Source organism: Salvia splendens, chromosome 8 (assembly GCF_004379255.2).
Source record: "Salvia splendens isolate huo1 chromosome 8, SspV2, whole genome shotgun sequence".
Lineage (NCBI taxonomy): Eukaryota > Viridiplantae > Streptophyta > Magnoliopsida > Lamiales > Lamiaceae > Salvia > Salvia splendens.
This window is the reverse complement of record NC_056039.1, coordinates 32888072-32909575: the sequence shown is the minus strand read 5'-3', so window position 1 is coordinate 32909575 and position 21504 is coordinate 32888072. Positions and strand designations below refer to the sequence as shown.

Genomic DNA, 21504 nt, shown 5'->3' with positions numbered 1-21504 from the left:
GACAACCGAACAAGAGATGAAAATAGTCATGACCTCTAGTAATAAGTAAGCATGGCAGTCGATCGCCCCCTATGTGTAATACAGAGTAATATACATGTGATGAAAATGGACATGACTTATAGTCACAAGTAAATATGGCAATTGAACGACCCTATGTGTATTAATATTGATGATCTGCATAACTAATGGGAAAGACTTGACCATATGTTGAAATCAGATTTTTATTCGGGTTCGGAGGTGTGCCAAATGAATAAGATCTACACACCACGATGTCGTTTATTTTAGTTTGTTCTACGATTTTTCTTTGTTGGTATTTTAAATTTTTAGCTAGACTTTGATTTTCATCAAAATTATTCATTATCTAAAAGATAAATAAGAAAAAAAAATTAAAATTTCATGATTTTGGAGACAAAGTCTCTTAAGGTGGCGTTCGGTTGCCATGACTAATATCATGAGACTATCCATCTAGGATTAAGTTGTGGGATTATTTTAGTTGGAGGGGGGAGGCTATGCCTAATTATCATGAGACTATCCATCTAGGATTAAGTTGAAGGGTTCAATCTTATGAACCAAACATAATATATATTTAATCATGAGATTTAATCTAGCCAACCGAACACCAACAATTCTGGTACACACCCAATGTCCAATGATGAGAAATGTGCATGGTCTAAAATACAATATCTTTTGATTTGATTGGTTTGTTGCATATCGCCAAATTAACAAAAGTAGATGAAGTATATTATTAAATTATGTAATACTATGATATATGTGTCCCATTCTTGATTTAATTAACATATACCACTTACCCTCTAACACGATTGACTATTTGTGGGGGCAAAAGATCTGCCACAATCTCAAAAGATGCTCACGAAATGGAAGGCTGACATGAAAATACTATTGCTACTCATTTTTGGTGGGGAATCTTACTACATATTAGTACTATGTGTGTGTATGTGTGTTTTTCTCCCTTTTCTTTGATGATCGGTTGAAAATTTTTGCCTGCATAAATTTGGACAAAGTCATCCTTAAAAATCTAGTACTTTATTTCACCTGAAAAATCGACGGCTTTGCAAGAAGAGTTTATGTTCATGTTTTAGGGTTTCTTGATTTCATTTTGGCTTCGTTTTTCTTTGATTATCAAAAGATTTTAAAGATCGCATAAAATAACATCATCAAAATATATGTACTGCATAAATTAAAATATTATGAAATCTGCATAAATTGATATCATCAATAAATAGACATTCTGATAAGCACTAGCTATTATGTTCGATGTAAAATGAAATTCACAAATTTAATCAATTTATATCAATGATTTTGACATAGAAAGTGAAACACTGAATCAATTTGCAAAGTACTCAATTTTGCATATACATTTGTACACATGTTACTTAACATTTGTCACAAACAAACCAGAATTCATTCCAAAAATTAGCTTATAAGAAAGACTGCTCATTTAGTCTATAAACCTCACGTATGTTACTTTACACGATTAATATGAAACAAGTTTTCTGTATTTAATTAATTTATATCAACGGTTTTAACATAAAAAGTGAAATACCAAGTCATCTGCAAATTAATCGACTCTACATATATTTGAATACTCGCAATCAATACTCAACATATATTACAGACCACACAATAGTAGAACTCATCCCGCAAAAAAAAATTATCAAGAGGAGAGATAGTTCATTTAATTTACAAATCTACCCATATGTTGCTTTACATAATCGATATGAAACAAGGTTTCTTAATAGTCAATTTATATCAACAATTTTGGCATAGAAAGTGAAACACCAAGCCATACATCCGCAAATGAATCGAATTCGAATCAACATATATTTGAAAACATACAATCGGTACTTAAAATATGTTACAGACCAAACAACAAAACATATCCCCTCCCAAAAAATTAGCTTATTATAATAAGAGACGGTTCAATTTAATTTATAAACCTCACATCAGTTGTCTTACACAATCGATACGAAACAAGTTTCCTTACGATGAGGAAGTAGATTGATCATCACTTTTCCCAGCACCAGACTTCTTCTTCTTCTTGAAAGAAACCCCTCTGGCCTTTGCCTGAAACCCCTTCACCTCCCTGAGATAAACCCTAATTTCGCCGCTGGCGAAGGGGTTCCTCTCTGGGGGGCCGCCATGCTCCTCGTAGGCGGCGCGGAGGCGGCCGACGAGGGCGTCGAGGCTGCCCCACGCCTGCCTGAGGGGGCAGGTGCATGGCGCGGGGGGCTCGGGCTGCCCGTAGAAGACGCAGCCTTGCAAATGGACTTTCGTCTTCCCGAACTGATCCAAATACCGCATGAATTCGAGCACGTGGGCGCTGGTGCAGCGGTGGAGCTCCGCCGGCGGCTGCTGGCTGCGGAGGAACTGCCCGAAGGTGTTCCAGTCGCGCCGCTTCTGAGACTCGTAGCGGCTCGGGGCGGAGGAGGGCTCCGATGCCAAATCCTTGCCGCGGTCCATTGATGTTTGTTTATTGAGTGTGTGTGTGTGTGTTTTGATTCTAAATAGGGCAAGTTTGAAGGGAGAGGAAGAAGAAGGAAGAAAGGACTATTGAGTTGACATGCAATGGGCCACCAAGTGTGTTGCTTTCTGATTATCTTTTCTCCATTAATTTCGAAATGGTGAATTTGGGGCTTTACACACGTGATTTTCTAATGTGGTAGTGAACCCAATTGGGCAATAGTGAAAAACTATAGATGTGTGTCAAGTGTCAACATTGTTTCAATGAAGTGTAGTCAGTTTATTGTTTTTTTTTCGGACGAAAATATCCATGTATCTCGAACGAATTAAAAATGCATAATTTTTCTTGTGTTTTAAAACATTTTCTTATACATTCTCTCGCTATATACTCCACACAAACACTAGTAGTCGTTCCACCTTCCACCCGCCCACAATCGTCGCTCGTCGATCCTTCATAAATTCAAAGCTTGACACTTCGTACTGAGAGTAACAATGACAATACTAGCGGTAGCAAGATAATGTTGAAGATGAAGATAAGTGAAGTAGGGAGATATAGTCTGAGAGAGAGAGAAAAAAAAACACAAATAAACTCAAAGGGCATTTTGATCCAAAAATTAAAAAATCAACTATACTTTATTAAAATTAGGTTGGTGGCTATATGTATTTTTTTACATATCTATTTTGATCATCTCGGGTTTGGCCTATTATATAATTATGCGGATAGAATCTAACTATTATACATTGTGTTTTTTTACATATTCTATTATGGTTGGGGCCCACAATTGTTTCAGTTTTATACTATAAACTAGGAGTATCTACAAATTTAGCATGGAGTACTTCCTATGTTGGAAATCTGACTTATAAGATAAGTGGAATATTTGAAATAAAGAAATGACATGTAAGATGCAAACCATAGAGAATTATCATGAGCGATCTAACCTTTTAGGATCGAAGCTACAATAGAATCTAATTGTATGCTGTTGTTCCTGAAATTAAGATGAGAAGATGCAACTATGTGCTTTGAATTTTGGTTAAGAAGTAGTATAATTATTTGAAATTTTGCATCTCTTTTTCCATACAATTAATTAAATAATAAAAATTCAAAGATGAGAGACACAAACCAGCAGCATCCTCGAGTAGTTGTGAAGTGGTGCTTGTGGAAATGTCATTACTCATGAATCATGATCCTCATTCCCCCACTGGCATGTACGACAATTTCCCACTTGTCTGCCAATGTCAATAGTAATATATGACTATATTTGTATATAAAAACACACATACATCAGAAGTAATATATGACTATATCTGTATATAAAATATTTATGCTTTTTATAGTTGCTGTGTTTGTGATTTTTTTTTGTATAATTACTGTTTTGCATATATATATTATATCTGTATGTGAATAGGAGTTCAGTTTATTCATTTTAGTTCGTCCACGAATAAGAGTCCCGATTCACTTTTATCATAAATGGCAATAGGGTCACACATTCCACCTACTCATTTCATTCACATTTCATTTAGAGCATCGTTAACGCAGCAGGCCGGACCGCTGTTGGGTCCCGGCCCGCGTCACGACGCATTGGAGGAGAGCAATTTCCGGCCTGGGCCGGTCTCAGGGGCGCAGTCGCGGTCCCGGGCCGCGCCCGGGGCCCGTCCCGACCGCGCGTTAATCGTACCCGTGCCGCACGCCCAGCGTCCCGGCCCGACGTTGGATGTCTTCCGGGCCGGGCCACAAGTCCCCAACATTTAATATATTTTTTTCATTTTATTGCCTATATATATTCCATTTGTGCACCATTTTTAATTTTCTTTTTTTAGGATTTGTAATTTTCTTGTTTTCGACTGAACAATGAATTTTTCCCGGTTTGAATTGTTCAACGTATTCTATTTTACGAGTAAAATAGGTTGAAGTGGTTAATAGTGCAATTTAAAAGTTGTGGCCCGGGATGGGGCCTACAGGGTTAGAGCAGTTGTGGTCTGAGACTCAAATTTAGGAGAATGATGACGTGGAGGGGACTTGGAGCCTGAAATGGAGATGGGGTTAATGATGCTCTTAAAACTAATTTATATATATATATATATAGTATATAAATATATATATATATATATATATATATAAGCGAGACTCATATTCTAATTACTTTTTCCCAGACACTTTTCTTACCATTTCTTAAAAAACGTGCCGCTAAGAAACGAGACTCTTTATGGCGGACGAAGTGAGTATAATATAATATAATGAAAATATTTATATACAATGGAGCTATTATTGAAAAAAATTTATGCGTCCAACCCTGCATCAAAATACCAAAATATACCTACCAATATGAAATTATATGTACTTTACTAACTCCCTCCGTCCCATTTAAGATGGCGCTTTTCTATTTTTGTCCCAAATAAGTTGACACATTTCTATTTTTGGAAACTTTGCCTATTCAAGTAATAAACCCAACTACTTTTTCTCTCCAATTAAATATTCAACTATATTTCTCACTCCATTTAATACTTGCAATCACCTTTTTTCTCCAATTAAATACATTAACCAACAACTCATAAAATCTCGTGCCGACTAAATATGTGTCATCTTAGCCGGGATGAGAGTGTATTACACTTTTTTTTTCATAAAATGAATGATACAAACTGATTAGACCTTTTCATGAATGAATTGATTGAGTAATAGACTAATATGTACTCCCTCCATCCCAATATAAGCGAATCGTATTCCTTTTTTGATGTCCCACTATAAGTGAGTCATATACATTTTTAACAAAAAATCAGCTCTCTTTATACTCCCCTACTTTTCTCTCTCTCATACTCCTCCCGTCCCAACTAAGTTGAAACATAACTTCTGGGTACGAAGAATAAGAAATTGTGTTGAAAAGTAGGAGAAAGGAATAAAGTAGGAAAGATAAAGAGAGAGTAAAGTAGATAGTGAAATAAAGTAAGAGTGATTGAATGTTTTATTTTTTGTTAAAAAAGGAAATGACTCAACTTAGTTGGGACATCCCAAATAGGAATACGACTCAACTAAGTTGAGTCATTTCATTTTTTTGACTAAAAACAAAACATCCCATCACTCTTATTTTTTTTCCATCACCTACTTTACTCTCTCTTTATCTTTCTTACTCTATTCAGTTCTCCTACTTTTCAATACAAATTCTTAATCTCCGTGTCTAAAAGTTTTGTATCAACTCAGTTGGGACGGAGAGAATACTACTCCCTCCGTCCCCAAAGAGTATGAACATTGAGTTCGGCACGAGTTTTAAAGCATTATTAGTAAAGTAAGAAAGAGAGAGATATAGAAAGTTTTTTAAATATTGTTAGTGGAGAATGAATTTCACCTCATTAGAGAGAAGAAAGTTTCTAAAATTGGAATATTCATACTCTTTGGGGACGAAAAAAAAGGAAATAATGCATACTCTTAATAGATGGATGGAGTATTTAATGAGTACTAGTGTTTATTGTTCATAATATAAACCTGTTTTTTTAAATGAACCAAAATTGGGGCGGGTTTGGCCATGCATTGTCATATTCAGAAATAGAGACGTTATAAACTTATATATCGTACAACCACGCAATTAATCAGGAAAACTACCCATTGTCAGCTGAATTCTTGAGGTTCATTACAATAGTTGGATCGATTTCATGTCAACCAAATAATTGAACATCCACATTATTCACATACGATTCTACTCGCTCTTGAAATTGATACTACTATTTAATTAGAGAGATACAGGTTATCGGGTAAATTATTAAATTTATCATTATCTTTTACTTATTTTTAGGAAAATTGTCTTCTCCTCATCGCAACTTTAGAGATTAATTAGCCAAAAAACCATGAAATTTGGATTTATTAGTAATTACTTCGTGATTTTCTTTTGGGTAAAATTGCCTGCTATAATAATAGTTGTCAAATTATACATTGACGCCACCGTCGATGTTTAACGGTAATAAAACGATGTCATTTGGTTGAACAACATCAACAATATATTACACGTAGGAGACACGATGTTTTTACCATCAATAATTGGAAATAAAACCGAACTACGTGATTTTTCCGTCTGATTTTTAAAGCTACGGAACTAAACATAATATAATCAAATTTCATGAATTTTCGGCAATTTGCACTTTATCTTTAAGCGAGTATATTAGCAAACGAGGGTTAGGAATATAATTATCCATTTGAAATATTTTGACGGTGGGTCACATATTGGTTCTTACCCAACTAAAATCACTCAAGCCCGAAAATAATATCTTAGGCCCGCACAAAGTAAAAACCCAAAAATTATTAGCCCAAACTTTCTTTCTTAAAAGTCCATTCTCACCACTCTCAAACTCAATAAGGCCATCCATATATACCGTCCCTTAAACTACTATTTGAGGGTCTCACTGTACTTTTTTACTCCATCCCTTAACTAAGGGACGGAACCTGCAACCATCCGTCCCTTAACCGTCCCTTAAATTACTATTCATTCAATTTTATTTTTTTATTTATTTTTCCAACAAATTCAAATAAAAAAACACACTTCATTAAAATTAAAATAACATTACAACTTAAAATTCAAAAAAATAGAAAAAGACATAATTAAAATCCTAAAAACATAAAAATGACATAATTTAAAAAAATAGAAAAAGACATAATTAAAATCCCACATCGAAAGTGGAACATAAAACATTCAAGGATGTCTCTATAAAAGAGAAACAACCAAGAATGAGTTTGTCCCACATTGAAATTGGAACATAAAAACATTTAAGGATGTCTCTATAAAAGAAAAACAACCAAGAATGAGTTTGTCCCACATCGAAATTGGAACATAAAATATTCAAGGATGTCTCTATAAAAGAGAAACAACCAAGAATGAGTTTGTCCCACATCGAAACCACATCGAAAGTGGAACATAAAAACATTCAAGGATGTTTCTATAAAAGAGAATGTAACACCCCGACTTTTTTTACCCTTTTATTGTGTTCTTGAAATGATCGTCGTTTGTGCACTTGAAAATTTTTCGACCCTATTTCTTTTATCGAGAGAAGAATTTTACCTTTTGGGCTTAAACCATTATTCTTTCCTAACCCAATTCTCTTTAATTTTCCAAGCCCAATTCTTTTATTGAAATTACATTTTGAAGCCCAGTTGGAGATGAAAACCGCTGTAGAATCCTCTCAATAATCGGTTACCAATAAATCAGGCCACATGATCTGCCATGAGTCATGAAATCTGAAAAATAGCAATGAATCGGCAACTACCTACATACATATATGCATTCTACCTCTCAAATCAGTTTTCATCATCACATGTCTTTCTACTTTTCAAAACTGACTCATGCGAAGAGAAGTATGGAATAACTGAATTAGAGAAGAGCAAGCGTGAAGGCGCTATGACAGAAATTGAGACGGAAGAGATGGAGAGTAACGGCGAGTTAGAACCGCGACATCGATGTGGTGGCGCGACCGAACAGCGAGGCAGTGACAGCAGCGGCGCGAGAAAGACATTGACGGAGACTCACCGTGATTCTGATCTGGCCGGCGACAACTCCTACACCGATCAGCAGCCTCGCAATCAACGGACAGCAGCAGCAGCGGCGACTCTGGAGCAGCGGCGGCTGGACTTCGGCAGCGACGGCGTGGACGCGACAGCAGCAGCCCCTCCCGGCGGATCGGCGGCAGGATTTCCTCCACTCCGACTGCAGCGGTGGCTTCGTGCGACGGAGATGGCGAAGCCTGACCCTGCGACTGCGCCGACAGCACCGTGGCGGCAACACTCCGTCTTCCCGGCGAGCAGCGGCCGGCGTCGTGGGATGAATTGGAGAAGCCGACGGAAATTTGGAGGAATTGGCGTCGATTTGGTCAGAGAGAGACGTGGGAGACAGGTGGAAGTTTTGGGCCTCAATTTGGAGACAAGAGTTAGAAAGATTACAAATTAAAAAGAGATAGGCTAAGGGGAACACACATGATGACGAAGGCTTTTCACGCACATTTTTTGAGGATGGGATGAATCGGCCGGCAGACGTGAGTTTCCCTAATTTTGTCGAGAGTGAGAAGAAGAGAGATAGGGAGAGAGAAAGAAAGAAGGCGTGGAGAAGGAAGGTGAGGTTTGGGCTTTTGTTTTTTTTAAATGATTTAGGCCTTGATTGAATAAAATTGGGCCTCATTAATTAGAAGTGGGTGGATTTACTAAATTGATGGGCTCCTTTTAATTGTTGGGCTTTAGGTTGTAGTTGGAGATATAGGGGAAATAATTAAACTTGAGGCTTTTAATTAAATCTTTGGGCCGATAATTAATAGTGGCGAATTATTTAATTAATTCCGGAATATTTCAACGAACGAATAATTATATCCTAGGTCCGAAATAAATATAGTTCGAGGGGAGAATGCTTGTGATAATTTAATTACTTTCTATTAATTTTTGGGAATTTTGTTTCGATATCATTAAGAAAATACGAGGAGCCAACGGAGGAAAATTAGGGGCATAAGCGGCCGCCGAATAACCGAAAAACCGAGATAAATAACCTTGCTTAGGATGCATGCTTTTTCAGTTAGTTGTTTGAATCAATGTGTTGATTTATCTATTATATAAATTGTTAAAGGTGAATCATCGCAAGGGAATCGTGATCGCAAGGGAAAGAACGTAATTTCAAATTAAGCACTCGAGGTGGGCTTTCTTTTTAAATAAGGGCAATGCCCAAAGTATATTTTTATGTGAAAATGATATGAATATTTGTCATGCCGTGTTTTATTTTATTCTATGGAACCTATCTGATGTGGCTTTTGCCATCAATGGATAATCGAATTCGGGTCTGTCTAGGGAGTGAGTCCCTATTCAGGCTAGTGTACACCTATGGAGATCGTGAGCCGTCTTTTGGGTCGGCCGGTCTAGTGACTTGGAATGTGGCCACATTCCTTGTCATCAATGGATCAGATATGATAGACATCTATGGGAAAATGACTGCAGTCACGAGTTTTACGATGGAAATGATTTTAGTGTCTTGGGCGATTTCTAAAGTTAAAACCCTAAGGTCACTCAATGGTGGCATGATAAATACTTTTTATAAAATGATTTCGGCATGAGTCCACTGAGTGCATCAAGTACTCAGCCCTGCATTTCTTTTTAAAAATGTGCAGGTTGAGCGGTGACGAGTGAGGTGGGTGTTGAGCATAAAAGTGAAGAATGTCTATCAAATGCCTAGAATATGGTGTGTCTTCATACATAGCATTATTCTACTCTCGAAATGCTTCCGCTAAATATTGTTTCTTTTGAGTTGTTGATTGTTGAGATACTCTGATTTTATTCGAGCTATTCCTGTTTGTTTCGAGCTATTGTCGATTTGTGTTGTTTTCCCCTTTCTTCCCCGCTTCTTTAACCCTCCCCTAGTCGCGATCAACCGTGTTTTCTATCCTTAGAAAATGCGGGCGTGACAGAGAAACAACCAAGAATGAGTTTGTCCCACATCGAAAGTGGAATATAAAACATTCAAGGATGTGTCTATAAAAGAGAAACAATGAAGAATGGTTTCATAAATTCGCAAGCCCATCAAATATATATGGGCTATTACGAATTTCTTGAATTCATTTATTTGTAAAAATTGTTTTTAAATATAAAAATCAATTTTTATAAATAAAAAATATTTTTTAAAAAATTATTTTTTTAAAAAAAATGAATTATTGCGTCAGCGTGACAAATCCCACTCGCGGGCCGGCGAGTGGGTGTCACGCATGGCGCAGGGGCGCGCCACGTCGCCATGGCGCGTGGCGAGACAACCCGTCTCGTGTCTCGCAGGGACGGGCCGGTGTGCCGCAACACGTCGCGCGAGTGTTCCGTCTCTCCACGACGGAACGCGGGACGGTGGCGCGCCGCGTAGTGGATGGTGATACGAGTATATCTATAGAATATTCTCATATCTCTATTAATTCATATATTATTGATTTAGCATATCTTTCATATTTCTTGATCACTAAGTTAGGTTATTAGGGAGTATTATAAATAGGAGTCTTTATTATCTTTTAAATCATTCATCCAAGAAATATCAATTCAGTTTATCCTTTATCGTTACTTTATCTTTTATTGTACTTTATTTTCCGCAAGTTCATCTCGTCATACCCTAATTGACCGAGAACACTGGGCTGCTCGACGGGAGGATCCCGCGAACGAACCTAACACTTATCCGGCGACTTCGCGCTGCCGGAACCGATACGAGTACCATCGTATCATCTGGTGCTTTCATCGGTTCTCATCCTCCGCATTACCATCGTCTCTACCACAGCCACGCCTCTACCACAACCTCCGCATTCACCGCTATCATGTCACAATCAACCCACGTTTTGGCATCGCAGCTTGAGCGGATAACAGCTGCAATCAGCAAACTAGAATCCTCACTTACCACTGCTGAATTTCACAGATTCGTAGCAACACAGGAAACGCCGGTCCCGATTTCGGCACCACCCTTTTGCGCTACAGGTCCCTCTTTGGTGTCCTATCCGCACCCCGAACCTGACCCTCCAGATGCACCACCGTTGTACGATGCCGCAATGCCACCGTACCTGCCAAATTCGAATTGGAACCTACCACCGCCGAACCAACCATCGCATCAGGTCCAACCAAGGCCTGCAACCGGCTGGGACCCTCCGGGCAGCCGCAATCCACTGGATTCCCCAGCCTATGCCCACCTACATTAAGGCTACGACTCAGCTCTAGATTATAATCCGGCACCTTACCAACAACAACGCACCACATACGCGTACAGTCAGCCGGGGCAACAAGATCACGTGCGGAGCTACCAGCTGCATCGCCCGAGCCTCCCACCACTGCCAATAATCAAGCCAACATCGTGCTGGGGCCCACCGCCACAAGGCGATCCCTTCGGACCCCCACAATTTGCCCAGCATCAGCCACTGTCGTCGTCGATGGACCGTCCTACCTGTTGGGACCCACCGGGACAGCAGGGATACCCGGCGTATGAGCAACCACCCCCCTTCGGCTGGACGACGCCACCACCTACGCATATGGAGTCCCTTGACCATGTGTTTGTCGAATTCCGGCCGCAACCACCACAGCTGCACCGTTATCAGGGTGAGACGGAGGAAGATGGATGCTATGGTGATGACTTTATTCACGCACATTCGCCACAACTTGACGAGAGTTTGGATGCTTATGGGTGTGGATATGCGCATGAATTGAGAGAGCAAAAAGAAGTCGACTCTTCTCCATCGAGTTTAGTTGTGCAGATTGGGTATTCATGTGCTGGAGCCAGAGATTTTGATTGTTTTTCTGAACGTGGGATGGTGAATGAAATGCTTTGTGATAAACTAGAAATGAAGCTTTCAACATACTCTATATCAGAGACAAAGTCAGAAACAAATGAAGCCATAGATGGTGATGCTGCTTATTCAGAGATAGGAAACAGATCAAATCCAGCCATTGGCTTGCCTAGTAATTTTATTGGAGATGAAAGGGAATTGTTAGACGATAGCTCGCCTCCATCAGCCGCAATCTCGCTGCATGTGACAACCCCATTTTTGGATTCTAATCGTCATCTGCAGGTTGATGTTCCGAGCTCAAGGAAAAAGGAGTGGGAAAAGAATTTGCTCCTTGGTCTTCCATTTGTATCTGAGGTTTTGCTTAAAGGAGCTCAAGATTTGAGTTGTGAGAAAATTGTTGGAGTGCTTGTTGCTTTGCCTCAGAAGGAAGTTGCCCATTCATTCATAAAGTGGAGAAAAGAAAATTATATTAATGGAAAGGTGGATTTGGTTTTGCCGGATGAGATTAATGAGAAGTCCAACAAAACTAAGATTGAGTTCTTTTTCACTGTGGGTGTCCTTGCACTTCGTCAGCTTTGTGCAATTCTTGAGGATTTGCGTACATTTGATCTGGGTAGGGATACCTCGCCAAAGCTTCTGGTCGCGACACTCTTCATTTTGTGTTGGTTTCCACCTTGAGGACAATGTGAATTTCAACCGTGGGGGAGTTGATACGAGTATATCTATAGAATATTCTCATATCTCTATTATTTCATATATTATTGATTTAGCATATCTTTCATATTTCTTGATCACTAAGTTAGGTTATTAGGGAGTATTATAAATAGTAGTCTTTGTTATCTTTTAAATCATTCATCCAAGAAATATCAATTCAGTTTATCCTTTATCGTTACTTTTTCTTTTATTGTACTTTATTTTCCGCAAGTTCATCTCGTCAAACCCTAATTGACCGAGAACCCTAGGCTGCTCGACGGGAGGATCCCGCGAACGAACCTAACACTTCTCCGGCGACTTCGCGCTGCCGGAACCGATACGAGTACCCTCGTATCAGATGGCCTAACGCTTTTAAGACTCATTTCCATTTCTTAATCCCAAATAGCTATGAAATTATTTTATTCGAGTTGATTTAGTTGGTTTTTTGGACTGAAAAATTTAACTCAAAATATTCATTTAACTCGATCTATTCAGATCAGTCCATCGGTTTTAGACTGATAGCTAATATAACTAATTTTAACTGAAATCTAAAATTTTTCTTGAGACTTAAAACCAGATAGTAGAAATCATAAACTTTATAATTATTGCCGTTTTCTTATGTCAATTACGGAAAAATTGACACATTATATAAGTAATAGTATAAATGTATGTTTTCCGAATATTGGAGCCATGTGAAGATTAGAGGATCGATTAAACTAATCCTAAGAGAATCCTCACTGTTAGGATAAGTCTTCCAATGCTTTAGATAACTACAAATATGCATCAAAATACTCGTTTCTTCCCCTCTCTCTAAATAAAAGAATTGGTTGATTCTGATATTTTCAAGATATATATAGTATATGTAGATATGTTATGTTCTCTATGGGGAACTCTCAACTTTCATTTTCTTCCTTTTGAAATCCACAACTTTTATTTTATTTTTCTATTTTTTTGGTATATGTGACATATTGATGCTTCTATTGCGTATAGAGTTTACGGCAAAATAATGATCGAGTGAAATCGCTATATGTAAACATGAGCAAATAATTATGCCAACAGTTTTGGTTTAACTTTTCAATATTTGTGTTTAACAACTAGAGTGATGATTATATATGATCATATTATGATTCTCCGTACACTTTTTGAAAAGAGAAAATATAGATGAAAAATGTGAATATATTTTATTATTTAATTTTAAACAATACGTAATTTTTTTAATTTTAAAACTATTGACAAATTATTAAACCATAAGAATAAACCAGTAGTTCATATCTGTTTTTAAATAACTTTGGTGGGAAATAATGAGAGGAAAATGATTTACTGTAATAGTTACTAGAATTGCTGGAAGAGTTAAGGTGCCTATGTGAATTTTAAAATAGGACTATTAATTTTTTTATGAATAGAATTTTAATTAGGATTATTAATTTTAATTAGGATTCTTTTGTGATAATCAAAAGGCTACATTTTTATTGAGAAAATTGAATGTATAGGTATGGGAACCTTCATTTGTGACTTTATAACCAAAAAAAGTGAAGATCCAACTAAACCAAATACAGAATCCAAATTAAAGAATATTCGTAAGTTCAAGAATCTAATTAAGTATAATTCCTCTTATAGAATCGTTACAATACAAAGCTTTAAAAGAAAAATAGGGTGAAAAAGAGCGAATAGTTATATTTCTCCATTCATTGTCGACGTGATTTAATATTGTGACCATCATTGACACGACGATTAGCTAAGTAGAAAAATCTAATCATTATTTGATTGTGATTAGTGTTACTAAATAGCATTACCTTGAATTAATATGACATGCCTTAACAATTATAACATGACATCTACTCTCTTATACAAGCAAATATTTTTTTTGTATGTCCAAAAAAATGAATCTGTTTTAATTTTTGGTAATACGAGTATATGACTCTATCACTTTCTCTCTCTATTTCTTCCATTTGTGATACACAATTTAGCTTGCTCATTAATTAAGTAGTACTAACAATTACTCCTATAATCCTATCATACTATGAACTATCACATCTATTATTGTTCTTAAAATATACTCGTACTTCATATGTCCCACGTTACTTGAGACGTTTCTTTTCGGCACGGGATTTAAGAAAGTTGTGTTTAGTGAGTTAAATAAAGTAGAAGAGAGAATAAAATAAGAGAGAGGAAAGAGGGCAAAGTAAAGAAAGAATAAACTAAGTATGATTACATGTTTTGTTTTTAACTAAAAAGAGAAATGACTCAAATAACATGAGAAACCCAAAATGGAATACGACTCACGTAACTTGGGACAAAAGGGAATATACAGTTATATAATGTACAAGAAACCTCATCAAGCCAAAACCCACAACAAAGCCACAAGAGAAGGTAAAAAACAACAAGATCCCAGATTTCAACTGAAAGTCAGCATACCCAACAAGATCCGACTTAACCTCTAAATATTCTAAAAAATTGTTTGTGTTGATATAATCTTACGAGTATAAGATTATAATTAGTAGGAACGAAGCCATTTTGGATGAGGCGATGAGTGACAATCAAATTGTTTGATGTGATGATATTAATTATTTGAAAATGGACACTGGTTAATTACTACTAAAATACGTTGAAGAATTATCTATAAAAAATGTACGTAGCGTGTCATATATATAAGTTTTTGATTTATTTAATAGATTAGAGAAGATTAAGTCTTATGAATATTGATTGAGTGGATAACTATGGCTCAGTATTTAAATGGGACAATGTCATTGATGATTAGTATTGATTACTCTTGATATACCAGATTACCAGTGACAAAAGTAATTTTATTAATTTCAGATCAATTACTATTAAACAACCCTATCATCAAATCCTAAATAAATCTATCTTGATAGTTATTAGTCAATATTTGAAATATTATAAGGTACAACAAATGATTTCGTACTTAACCTATGTGGTCACGCTAAGCCATTATCAACTGAGATATAAAAAAATTGAAAATTGTTGGTGAATAGTAATATAGTTATGAAACTACATATATGGAATTAATTATTGATTACTATTCTATGTAAACTTTTCTTCTTCCAGTGAAACAGTATCACGTTCCAAATTTCAATACGTCTGTCCACAGGCATAATGTCACGTGGGCTAGATCGTATCCAGACAAATCTAATCGAAGAAAAAAAATTGAATTCCACATTTTCTTTGCCACAAATTATTCATAATTACAATTTGTCGTAAGTCCTAACTTTTGTTATTATATTTCTGTTGAACCTAGTACAATTAGTCCAAAATTTTGCATTTATTCTCTCTTTTAACATTTAAAAATCTCTTTTTTTTTCATTTTATCTATCCATAAACAAAAAATTTAATTTACTTTAACTACAAATGATAAATATACATCATATTTTTCAAACTAATTTCACTCACTTTTTATTATCAAACAAATAGGAATATATAAAAATGAAATACATATTTTACTAGTGTTTTTTTCGATCAAACAAATAGGAATATATAAAAATGAAATACATATTTTACTAGTGTTTTTTTCGATCGAGACTTCTGATCGCAAACAAATAAGTGTTTGACATAGAACGAAACAATCGTGTACATTTCTTCAATATGGAGAGTTATTGATCAAAATTATGAATTTAATTAGAGTGCAAGATTCTTGCATCATATACACACAACTATGCTTTTTTATGGTAAGATAATATACAAATGACTTTGAATAGTTATAATTAAAACACCCCCGTCCAAAAGTGGTGTTATAATTGCATTCTTTTAAAATAATCAATTACAAGTCAATTATTTCAACTTCTAACTCAGTTGTTAATAATTTTTTTGTAATAATTTCAATTCTCCACTTATTATATGATTCCAAAACATATTACCAATTGAGTTACTATGAGCAACCTGAACCCCAAAATAGAAATGACTTATAAAGAAAAGAGCTCTGGCTTTCTAATTTATAAACAATTTATATTAAATAGTTGACACTCACAAAACTATTCTTTTCTAATAATATTTTATTTCTATTTTTATTTCCATTTTTATTGTATCAATTTTATATTAAAAGATGTATAATCTACAAAATCTCCATTTCTAGGGAGGATTTACCACAAATTTAATTATGGTTTAGAATTATTCTATTTAAGTACTCTTTCCATTCTACAGTAGTAGAGTCATTTTGATACATCCCATAGTAGTGGAGTCATTTTATTTTTTAATAAAAGTTAACGTATTTTTTCTCACTTACTTTACTCTATCTTACTTTATTCTCTTTTCATCTCTCTATTTTTTTCATTTTCTACCTTACTAAACATAATTTTTCTTAATCTCCGTGCCGGAAATAAATGTTTCCACTAGTTTGAAACGGAGTAGCGCTTATTTAGTTCCACGGCCCCTAAGGGTGTCCACTATAGGGGGCGGACAGCCCCCTCCCACCGCCGCCCCCCGAATCGAACCGCCGCGCCGCCGCTTCAGCCGCGGCTATAGCAATAGACAGCCGCGGCTATAGGCCCACTCCTTCTCTCTCCAGCCACCCTCAGCCGCGTCCTCGCCCCGCACCCGGCGATTCCGCGTCCGCCGCCCCTCCCATCACCCGCCGCGTCCACCCCGCGGCGGACACCCTTCCCACTATAAGCCGCCTCGCTTCCGCCCCGCTTTCGCCCCGCTCGCGGCTATAGCCGCGTCCACGTTATAGTGGACGCTCTAACCTACACTCATCACCGAAAGACTATTTTAATAATATTTGATGAAAAAATCTTACGAAAAGAGAAAATAAGAAAAGAAGTGATAGAAGATAAATATACTACAAAAAAGATGCGTTAGAAAATTAGCACACTCACCAATCGACAAAAAAATCTCGCCGAAATTCACCAGATTTTGATTTCCACCTCCCCGCATGGCCGCCGCCGCCGGGACCACCATCAGCGACCTCCCCCGACGTGATCCTCTCCAACATAATCGCCGCCGTTTCTGACGTCCGCAGCCGTAACTCCGCCGCCCTCGCCTGCCGCAAGTGGTGCCTCCTTGAGCGCGCCACACGCGCCGCCGTCAGCCTCCGCGGAAACCTCCGCGACCTCTTCACGGTCCCGAACTGCTTCCCCTCCGTCTCCTCCCTCGACCTCTCCCTCCTCTCCCCCTGGGGCCACCCCCTCAGCTCCGCCTCTGACCCCGCCCTCATCGCCCACGTCCTCCGCCACGCCTTCCCCTCCCTCTCCTCCCTCACCTTCTACGCCAGGAACCTCTCCACCATCCAGCTCGTCGCTTCGCAGTGGCGGACCGCCGAGCACGTCAAGCTTGTGCGCTGGCACCAGCGCCCCCAGGTCGCCGCCGTCGGCGACGAGCTCAAGATGCTCTTCTCCGAGTGTCCCACCTCAAATCGTTAGATCTCTCCTCCTTCTACTGCTGGACCGACGACGTTCCGCCGGCTCTCGAGGCAGGCTTACCCTTCCCTAGCTTTGAATCTCACCCGATTGGATATCGAGGGACTCAAATCCGACGAGATCAAGGCCATCACCTGCCCCAATCTGATAGAATTCAAAGCTGCCCGCAGATTTGATCTGAGGTACATTGGCTTTGTCGGAGACGAAGCCCTAGTTTCCGGTTAACTGTCCCAAATTGGGGATTCTTCATTTAGCCGATACATCCGCCCTATTGAACGCGCGCGTCGACGGATTCACGGCGGATGATGCGAGCATCAACGTAGCCACCTTGATCGAGACCTTCTCTAGTCTGCCATTGCTGGAGGAATTGGGGCTGGATATATGCAACAATGTCCGAGACAGTGGTGCAGCGTTTGAAGTTCTCAATTCAAGATGCCCTAAATTGAGATCACTCAAGTTAGGATTTTTCCATGGCATCTCGATGCCTATAGAGTCGAAATTGGACGGTGTGGCCCTTTGTCAAGGGCTGAAATCGCTGTCGATTAGGAACGTCGGGGATTTGGATGATATGGGTTTGATCGGAATAGGTAGAGGTTGTTGCAGATTGGCTGAGTTCAAGATCCATGGCTGCAGCAAGATCACAATGAGAGGGATCTTCCTTGCTTCGGAAAACACTCGTTGATGTTGGAGTCTCCTGCTGCAGCAACCTACCCGCCCGCCAGTGCTTGAAGGCGTTGGAACCGATACAAGATAGGATCAAACGCCTTCACATCGATTGTATTTGGGACTCTGCACAGGAGCTTGAAGATGATTCAGATGGAGTTGGTTTTGATCTTAACTGCTTGGATCAAGATAATGGTTTTGATGATGATGGAATGAGTAAAGAGAGGAAGAGATGCAAGTATTCATACGATCTGAATATGGAATTGGATGTGAATAGCAACGGCTATGGAAATAATGTGAGGACATGGGATAAGTTGGAGTACCTTTCACTTTGGATTGCAGTGGGGCAGCTCTTGACACCTCTGGTGGAGGCAGGGCTCGACCACTGCCCGAATATCGAGGAGATTCGGATCAAGGTGGAGGGCGACTGCCGCGAGATGTCGAGGCCGAGGGAGCGCGAGTTCGGGCTGAGCATGCTTGTCAACTATCCCAAGCTGTGGAAGATGCATTTGGACTGTGGCGACACCATTGGGTACGCCCACACGGCGCCTTCCGGGCAGATGGATTTGAGCCTGTGGGGGCGGTTCTACCTGATCGGGATCGGCCACCTGAACCTGACGGAGCTAGACTACTGGCCGCCGCAGGACCGGGATGTGAACCAGAGGAGCCTCTCCCTTCCGGCAGCGGGACTGCTGCAGGAATGTTTTGGGCTTAGGAAGCTTTTCATACATGGGACTGCACATGAACATTTCATGATGTTCCTGCTGAGGATCACAGAGTTGAGAGATGTTCAGCTGAGAGAAGACTATTACCCGGCGCCGGAGAATGATATGAGCACGGAGATGAGGGCGGATTCCTGCAGCCGCTTTGAGGCTGCTCTTAATCGGCGGCGGATTTCGGATTGACTGTTGTGGGATGATGTATTTTTCATTTTTAACACCACTTGTACAACAAGTTTTGCCATTTTGAATAACATGGTGGGAAGAGGCTACTGTTTCATTCACTCATCTTGGGAAAATTGCATGCTAGTATTTATTTGCTCTTGATTACTTGGATGGAAAACTCAAACAAATCTTACAGTGTGCCGGAATCTGCACCCACAATATTTAAATGGTCAGAATCGACAAATATAGCACGAGCGTATATGCTATGTTGTTTATTATGTTAAGTGGAGATGGAATAAAGTAAAATTTGTGATGTTTTAATTTTTAGAAATATGTCAATTTGATTAGGACGAGATGATATAAAATTAATTGTGTACTTCACTAAGTGTTTATTCTTTTTCAACATAGGCGAGCAAAGTGCATGCACTACGTCCGTATTCTCTTGCAAACCATGGCGTGCAGAGTATAGTGCAGAGCACTTGCGTTGCCGATACTCTCAGATCTTCGACGTGACTCATACCTGCAATTAACCTGCCCACAGCCCTTGAGGCATCTCCAATCGCAAACCTTCGCTTGCAACCGCGTGGACAACCTAAACATGCACAGATTGTTGGGTGGGAGCGATCAATAATATATCTAAGGCTGAGTTGATGAAAATGAAAGAGGTGAAAAGGAGTTGTAGCCGTGGCATACCCGCTCAGGTGGCATACCATCCCACGGCCAATTCAGGGTGTAGAGCTCCCATATGATGACGCCGAGGCTGAAAATGTCACATTTCTCCGTGAATGGCTCGTTGCGAATGACCTCAGGAGCCATCCATTCCGGCATCCCACCTGATGACGACTTGATGGGAACATCTGTCATGATTCTGGAGAGGCCAAAGTCGCAGATCTTAACCGTCCAATGCATGCTAACGAGACAAATAGCACTTTTAAGATCGTGATGGATTATCTTCATTCGATGTATGCACATCAGCCCTCTGGTTGCCAAAGCAGGAGAAAATTGATTCAGTACTTTCTTCAGTCATTAAATTCTGAACGCGATTATTTCAGAAGTAGCCAACATATTTTATAGACATAGAAGGGTGTTTCGACTGACCTGCATATGTCGCGTAGCATCTTGATTCTCCTCCGCCAGCTGAGTTTATTCTTCTGGCCACTTAAGTTAATCAAATAGTAAAGAGATCCCATCTCCATGTACTCGGTGATCAGTGACAACCGTGGAGGCATCATGCAAGCACCAAGAAACAAGATGACTGCAAGAACATCATAAGTTGAAACTGCATGAGTTTGATGTCAAGATTCACACGGAAGGCATAGATATGAGAACATATATTACAATTTTCATTTGTAATGAATTCCTGGGAATATATATAATACTGAAATTAGTCTGGAATCGAAAAGCAACTAAAGTAAAGTTTAAGAACATCCTGTCAATGAGGGAGAGAGAGGGGGGGGGGTGACACACAAAATTTAACAGTAGATCAGAGTGCAACTGGCTCTTCTATAATTCTGGTGAGCTGCCCAGTAATAAACTGTGTTGATATTATGAATCTTTACACATTGCTTTAGATATGCAAAGTTAGTTTGATCTTAAAATTCTGTAATTAAACATCGCCAAAAATTATTATGAATCTGCTCCGAATGTCAAAGTAGAACAAGTTCGAGGCTTGCTTGACGAGAAGTACCATTTGGGTGGCGAAGGCGACTGGAATAAGAAAAACCAGATGAAAAATTCCGGGTTAGAATGATATCTCAGAAAAAATTGATGCCAGTAAAGAGTCAAAACCATAGATCACACCTGAGGATGGATATTTCATTACAAAAATCCTCCATGTTTTCAGCTGTGAGATCCTGCTCCATATACACTTTTATGGCAATTCCGTTCCAAACACCGCGAAAAACTGTTAACGAATAATTTGACTAAGTTTCAACATGACTATGTGAGTGTGGCAAAAATGTTAACAAAGAATTTGACTAAGTTTCAACATATCTCTCATTTCTTGGATATTAAAAGGTACACAGTCTTTTCAACTCAAGAATTTGGTTGTTTTTTCTTTCTTTCTCACTATTCTTGATTCCATGTTATGCAATGTTTTTTTCACTTCAAAATCTAGTATAAATATGCTTGATATACAACCCTTAACTTGAAAGAAAATGAAC

At 38.6% G+C, this 21504-nt stretch overlaps 2 protein-coding genes and 1 pseudogene across 2 annotated transcripts; 1 reads left to right on the top strand and 2 right to left on the bottom strand.

Annotated features, from left to right (window-relative positions):
• Window positions 1–1898: 1898 nt before the first annotated feature.
• On the bottom strand, window positions 1899–2620 carry LOC121743639 (protein LIGHT-DEPENDENT SHORT HYPOCOTYLS 10-like). Its single transcript, XM_042136968.1, has one exon. It carries the CDS (start codon window positions 2479–2481, stop codon window positions 2002–2004), a length of 480 nt encoding a protein of 159 aa, XP_041992902.1. The 5' UTR covers window positions 2482–2620; the 3' UTR covers window positions 1899–2001.
• A 12201-nt stretch (window positions 2621–14821) lies between these two features.
• On the bottom strand, window positions 14822–21341 carry LOC121746115 (serine/threonine-protein kinase CTR1-like). The gene is made up of 7 exons (XM_042140032.1): window positions 21308–21341; window positions 21143–21245; window positions 21030–21049; window positions 20441–20597; window positions 20036–20321; window positions 19882–19934; window positions 14822–14861 (listed from the first exon to the last, which is right to left on the bottom strand). Exons 1-7 carry the CDS (start codon window positions 21339–21341, stop codon window positions 14822–14824), a joined length of 693 nt encoding a protein of 230 aa, XP_041995966.1.
• LOC121743097 lies at window positions 17211–19461 on the top strand (annotated as a pseudogene).
• Window positions 21342–21504: the final 163 nt, after the last annotated feature.